This window comes from Carassius carassius, chromosome 31 (genome assembly GCF_963082965.1).
Source record: "Carassius carassius chromosome 31, fCarCar2.1, whole genome shotgun sequence".
Classification (NCBI taxonomy): Eukaryota; Metazoa; Chordata; class Actinopteri; order Cypriniformes; family Cyprinidae; genus Carassius; species Carassius carassius.
Window position 1 is genome coordinate 11,183,924 of NC_081785.1, and position 6,941 is coordinate 11,190,864.

Genomic DNA, 6,941 nt, shown 5'->3' on the forward strand with positions numbered 1-6,941 from the left:
TGCTGCAGGAACACTCATCTTAATTTAGACATTTACACCTTAGTCTGCTCTGTCACTTACATTTAGTTTGATATGTGTCGTCTAAGGCAACTGAAACTTCTGACCAGGCATTTCATGTGGTGAGTCCAGTGATCACAGAAGAAATGGGTGTTTCATTGTGGTTACATTTTGGGGGTGGGAGTGGGGGGTGTTATATGATGAAAAGGTCACTCATTTATAATTGTATTAATCAATCAGATCCCCTCGCAAGATGGACCACATTGGGGCGATTTTTGCCAAAGTCGTATTCTGGCTGGATCTCTTCTTGTTTGTAGCTGTCAGTCTGAGTGAACGCTTGACACAACGGCCTATTTGTTTTTTTCCATTCTTTGGTGGTATTGTGGTTGGGGGGGGGGGTGATTGAGAGGTGATGTTGAGTGTGGCAGATCATCTTAACAGACAACTATGTATACACAGTTTCATCTCTTGTAAGAGCAAATGTTCTTTTGATGCTTTGAGATAAAATTTTTACAGGGGAAAATTTAACAGATTACATATATTCAATGTGTCTTAACAGAAGAACTAAAAAACATATATGCATATAGTTTTGTGACAGATGTTAATCTTTCCTTCCTTCCAAAACACACACACACACACACACATATACTGTATATATATATATATATATATATATATATATATATATATATATATATATATATATATTTATATATTTGTTGTCCTTTTCTACAGAGAATTTCTTTACCCTTGTTGGCTTTAGCTTGTGTACTTATTTTCTTTAAAGCTGCATGTGTTGGAACAATATAAATTAATTTATTAATTTTGATTATGGGTTGAAAACAAATTATATGTTAACAAAATATATTTAATTATTTTGTTTCAATAATTTTTTTAACTGTACTGACTATATTTTAGATAAGGGGCTCCTAACAAATGGATCTTCATACATGTGAGTCCTTGGCCTTAAAACTTTTGAAAACCATTTATATAGCAGGATCATTCAGCTTTATATCAACCAAATTATTTTTCCAGGAAATAGGGTAGATGTTTTAGCATCCCATTTTTCAGATGCAAATAGACTTTTTATATAACAGACAAATATAACATTTTGAATTCACTTCAAATAAATTGATGAGTAATTTAGGTTTCAGTGAAAACACTGTATGAACAAAACACCTTTTTCCTTTATCACATTTGCACTCAGGTTCAAAGTAGGTTATCATGATGGTTTCATTTAAGCTCTACAAAGCATAGTGACATTTGCATGGCACAGTATTTGTTTTCTTTTCTAGGCCTCGAGGGAATCTGTATCTGGAACCCAGCTGAACACATTTTGTGCCTTCTCAGGTGAATTAAATAGTTCATGTTTCCGTTTGAAGGAGGAATCTAAAGCAGCCCTCATGTGAACTGTTCAGTGAATACCTGCCCTAATGCCACTGGGTTAATGAGATAAAAACTTCAAGAGCTTGTAATATTAGTGTTGGGAACAGCTTTAGGAAAGATGGCTTTTTGTGTCAGATCTCTCACTCGTTCTCTCTCCCTCCATATATTTATCTAGCATGAGATCATTTCTTGGCATGCGTCACATGACTCAGTGTTGTCAATGTCAGTCAGTGCCCTCACTGCAGTTACATATAAAGCAGTTGGTCCATTGTTTGATAAATTTACTGATAAGTGCAGCCTATTCTGATAAATATAATCTAATTTCATTTGTGTGATAACACTGCATAAAAACCCTTTGGGTTTATTCATGTGAGGATGTATGAGACGGAAGAATCTGAGCAAAGCTAGATTCAGTTTTGAGAAACAGTTTGCACATTTACACAAATACATACATCAACACAATACTGCGAAGAAATTTTGATCACCAAAATAGGGTTTTAATGTATTCACAAACATAAAATTCATAAATTCTTATTATAGTGAATGAGTACCAGTGAATGAGCAATGTTTTTCTTTTTTCTAAATTACAATATCAATCACAATTTATCTTCTAAGGCATTTTTAAGGCAAATATTCAGTCATTGTGTTAGTAAAAGTGATTTTAGTAAACAGGTTGATTGAAAGCAAAAACATGGTTTATACCTTTAACAGTGCACTAAACATTTGTACATTAAACATTTTATTATTTAAAATAATATTATAAACTCTACCGTTCAAAGATTGTTTGTGATATTTTTGAAAGAAGTCTCTAATGCTCACTAAATCTGCATGTATTTGATCAAAATTACAGCTGTATAAAACTGTAATGTTGATAAATATTACTAAAATTTAAAAGACCTGTCTTCTATTTTATTATATTTTAAAATGTGATTTATTCCTGTGACGGCAAAACTGAATTTTCAGCCATTGCTCCAGTCTTTAATGACTCAAGATGCTTAATTTTTTGTAAATGGAAAAAGCAAAAATCTTTTCTTTCACTTTTGATCAATTCAATGCATTCTTGCCGAACAAAAGTATTCACTTCATAAATATAAAATCTATTAAAAAATTGTTAACACACATTCATTCGAATGTAATTTGTCAAAATATAAAGGTCCTTTGTGATATAATTAAATTTTATCACAGAGCTTTAGACATAAGCACTTACAGTATCCATGCACAAAACGCAGTGTTACGTTTCCAGTGCTTCTAAACTTAAGTGGGTTCAGTGGACGTACAAAGGACACTATAAAAACTGACTGTGTAAATGAACATTTCCCAAGCACAAGACTCTCAAAAATGTACTCTCAACTTATTAAAGACCAACCACCTACAGTTGATTGAACAGAAGACTGAGATTAACAGTTGTTGCAGCTCTGAGATGAAGAGTGGGGGTTATTTTAGGTTTTAAGAGACAAAAGGTGACAAAATGCCTGAACACAAACTCACACTTCCTGTAAGGCTGCTGTCAGGAGCACTCATCTCACGTGCCAATCGTATGCCTTTTGACACAGAAGCAGGTTCCTCTTGATTTTTTAGATCAGTTCAGCTATTTTCAAATGTAAATAAAACTTTTTTCCAGCTCTGGAGACTTTCTCAGTCCTGTGGTCACAAGTGGTATAGTGCTAGTTACTGCATTTTCAGATATGACCACCTGTGGTCAAGTCAATGGTCCAATTTTCCATGGTCCAATTTTAACACTGAAATGAACCAACCAAAACTTTGGTTTCCAGTGTCTGCAAAAGTAAAAGACATGTTCTTTAGGGGTATCTCTTATCGCCGTGCCTCTCAACAGAGCGAGAATCGTCTGGAGTTGAGGTTCATCCTTGTGAGACCTATATGTTTGAGAGTGGTGGACAGAGTGAAGGCAGCTTTCATGGGGATGTCACACAGCAGGTCTGAGTCCTCCTCGCACTCCTCCAGCTCATATGTGGCATCATCCAGCATCTCTTTGTGACGGTGACACACCTGCTCCACCTTCAGCCTGTGGATCTCCACCCGTAAGCGAATCAACTGTCGTGCAAGACGGTTATCCTGCATCTGCATCTCCCTCTGAGGAGAAATGAGAAAGAGAGGAGAATGGTTTTATAGCTCAAGTCTCAAGTCACACCAAGTCTTTGATAACCGGCAGTAATTATAAGATGGATATATTGAGAAGAGCAGTCACAAATACAGAGCAATGAGCACACCTTTCTGCCAAACACCCACTCAAGTTTCTGCACCTGTGTGGCATTTAAGTGCGATATGCCAAGAGACTAGAGTCATGCAACCTGTGTTGTACTATGCCGAAGATGACATGTAGCTCACTTTACAACAGTCTAACTCACCCTTAACATTTTAACAGTGGTGTATCTTATATATTTTTGTCCTGAATGACCCAAAGACAGTAGAAATATAAAAATCCCAAAACCACTGATGGAGTTGTGTACTGTCAGATAGATAGATAGATAGATAGATAGATAGATAGATAGATAGATAGATAGATAGATAGATAGATAGATAGATAGATAGATAGATAGATAGATAGATAGATAGATAGATAGATAGATAGATAGATAGATAGATAGATAGATAGATAAAATATATAAAGCTTATGAATACACTATACCAGTTCTTTTCTGAGCCATTCTAACGCGTCGTCTATAGTATCAAAGCCGCATATATTCTTATAAGGCATCCTATCTTTCCAGACGTCGGATAGCTGAGTGTCCTTCTCTACAGATCCTGGGCTGCTGACATTTGAACCGTGTGTGGCATCAGTCCACGGGCGAGCCTGCAGTCGCTCCTTCCATTCTAGGTACGACGGTCTGCGCGTTTGGAGTTTGAGTTTCTCTGTCAGGGCTTTTACGCTGTCCAGATCCTCCATGTCGCCCTCAGAACTGTCGTCTGCTCCCAGCTCTCTGAACTCCATCACTGAGCTGCTTTCATTCCAGAGAGGCGAGACTGACTGATCATGTGCGCGAGGGATTCTTCTCAAGAGCTGTGCGGGGCTAATGTTTATATAGACAGAAAAGTGACCGCCCATGTTCGGCGGCAGCCTAATGACAAGAGTATCAGAGAACTTTAGATAATCTGATATTGCATGTTGCGGCCAAACTCGACATTTCGTGTTCATGTGGTACTTATTCAGGTGGTACAGGGTCACTTAACACCCTTAAACCAATACCTCACATGAACTGTAAACCACACATACTAAATGAGTTCAGGGCAGACAGTTTTTATCCGACTATTTGTTTTCACAAAGCCAACTAAGGAATAACAAAGAAAACATTTAATTCATGTCGGCTACCTAGTGGTCCAAAATTCGCTCACACTGCTTTTCTAGCTGAGCGCGTTTTCACAGTAAATCTTTGTGAACTGTTTTGTGACAGAACGTCTCCATCTGCTGCAGATGTTGAGGATTTGCAGTGAGAATCCTTTTAGCAAGCAATTAAAACCAAACATTAGAACCAGTAAGAAATGAATGGGAGTTCAACTAGAATAATTACGTAGGTTTTTAAAATAATTACACAAATTGTATTTAAAATATTATTTATATCGAATAATTACGAATTTTTAAAAAATAATTAGCCTACACAAATTATATTTAAAATATTACTTATATCGAATAATTACGAAGGTTTTTAAAATAATTACACAAATTATATTTAAAATATTATTTTTATCATAATCTTAATAAAGTTTGATAATCAAAGACTTATTCTATTGAAAGATAAAAAGCATAAAAGACAAACTTAACAGAAAGTAGCCTAAAACCTTTCTAGATATTAGTTTTTTTCATGTGGTTAGATTTTTCAAATGGATCTGTCCCTCGCAAGGATGTCAAGCCTATATTTGAGGGTCTTTTTTTTAACAAAACTTTTTAAGATTTACATTATGTAAAACAAATATGTATTATTTTATTTTAAGTAAAACAGGTTAAACCTGGCAAAAATTAAAATAAATAAATAAGAAGAAAGAAAGAAAAGAAAATCATCATCATCCTCATCATCATAAAGTTTATTGATAGAAAAATATTTTAATCTACTGAATATAAAAAAATAAATGTATTCCAGATATTATATTTTTACAGAATAAATTGATGTTTACATGAAAATGATGCCTGTAGGAGGTCCCTCACAAGATAATTTTTATATTTGAGGGTCTGTGGCATTGAAAAACTCACACTGGGCATTTAATGTAAAACAAATATCTAAAGTATATGCTGTAGATTATTGTGTAGAGTGATCAGATGCATTTTAAATTATTGCTAAAAGCTTCATGGAAACTTTTCACAAAAAAAACTAATTTAAATTTTTTTTTTTTTCTGACACAAAATGACCACCTAACATTAATTGACTAATCATATCAGCAGCACATGTGAAAGTGTGAATGAATCACTATCATAGTAAATAGAGTGTAAGAGCAGACAGATTGCTATAAAAGGAGGGAAGAAGTGCTTCCAATAATTGTGTTCTTATTAACAAAGGTTACCTCCAAAGAAACAGGTGCAGCCATCACCGCTTTGCCTCAAAATGGCTTCACATGCAAGGAAATTGCTACGAAGAATATTGCACCTGAAAGAACCATTTACTGGTTCGACTGCAGTGAAGAAGCCTTCAGGACGTCCCAGAGTGTCCAGCAAGCACCAGGACTGTCTCCTCCTGAGGAGTCAGCTATACAGAATCGTGTCTCCAGCAGTGCAGAGCTTGCTAAACAATGAAAGCAGGTTGGTGTGAGAGCATCTGCATGCAGAGTGAGGCCAAGACTTTTGGACAACGGCCTGGTGTCAAGAAGGGCAGCAAAGAAGCTACTTTTCTCCAAGAAAAACATCAAGGACAGACTGAAATTCTGCAGGAAGTAGGAATGGACAGCAGAAGACTTGTGCAAAGTTATTTTCTCTGATGAAGTTCCCTTCTGACTGTTTGAGAAGAAAAGGTGAATGCTACCATGAGTCCTGTGTTGTGCCAACAGTGAAGCTTCCTGAGACCATCCATGTGTGGGGTTGCTTTTCAACCAAGGGAGTGGGATCTCTCATATTTCTGCCTAAAAACACTGCCAGGAATAAAGAATGGTATCAAAACGTCCTGCATGAGTGACAATTTGCTGATGATTTGTGCATTTTCCAGCATTGTTCTAGCACCTTATCAGAAAGCAAGTGTCTTGAAGATCATTACATAGACATTTTGGATTCATGGCCAGGCATATCATTGTATCAACTCTGAAAACTAATAAGGCAAGAATGGGTCGTCATCAGTCAAGATTTGGCCCAGAAGCTATCCAGCATACCAGCGCAAACTGCAGAGGTTATGAAGAATAAGGGTCAACACTGTAAATATTGACTCATTATATATATTTGTTGCCAATACAATTGCCAATTTAAAACTTTAAAACTTAAACTTAAAATTATCTACAAATACTGAAGCAGCAAACTTTGCAAAACACAAACTTGATGTCACTGCCAAAGGTTTTAGCCATGACTGTACAATCTATTACTTCTTCTACATATAATTATACATATATATAATTTATTCTTCTTC

At 35.7% G+C, this 6,941-nt stretch overlaps 1 protein-coding gene across 1 annotated transcript; it reads right to left on the reverse strand.

The window, feature by feature from the left end:
* Window positions 1-3,099: 3,099 nt before the first annotated feature.
* Window positions 3,100-4,707, reverse strand: LOC132111547 (protein FAM167B-like). The gene is made up of 2 exons (XM_059518939.1): window positions 4,031-4,707; window positions 3,100-3,474 (listed from the first exon to the last, which is right to left on the reverse strand). The coding sequence occupies exons 1-2, from the start codon at window positions 4,535-4,537 to the stop codon at window positions 3,211-3,213; spliced, it is 771 nt and encodes a 256-aa protein (XP_059374922.1). The 5' UTR covers window positions 4,538-4,707; the 3' UTR covers window positions 3,100-3,210.
* Between the last annotated feature and the right edge of the window lie 2,234 nt (window positions 4,708-6,941).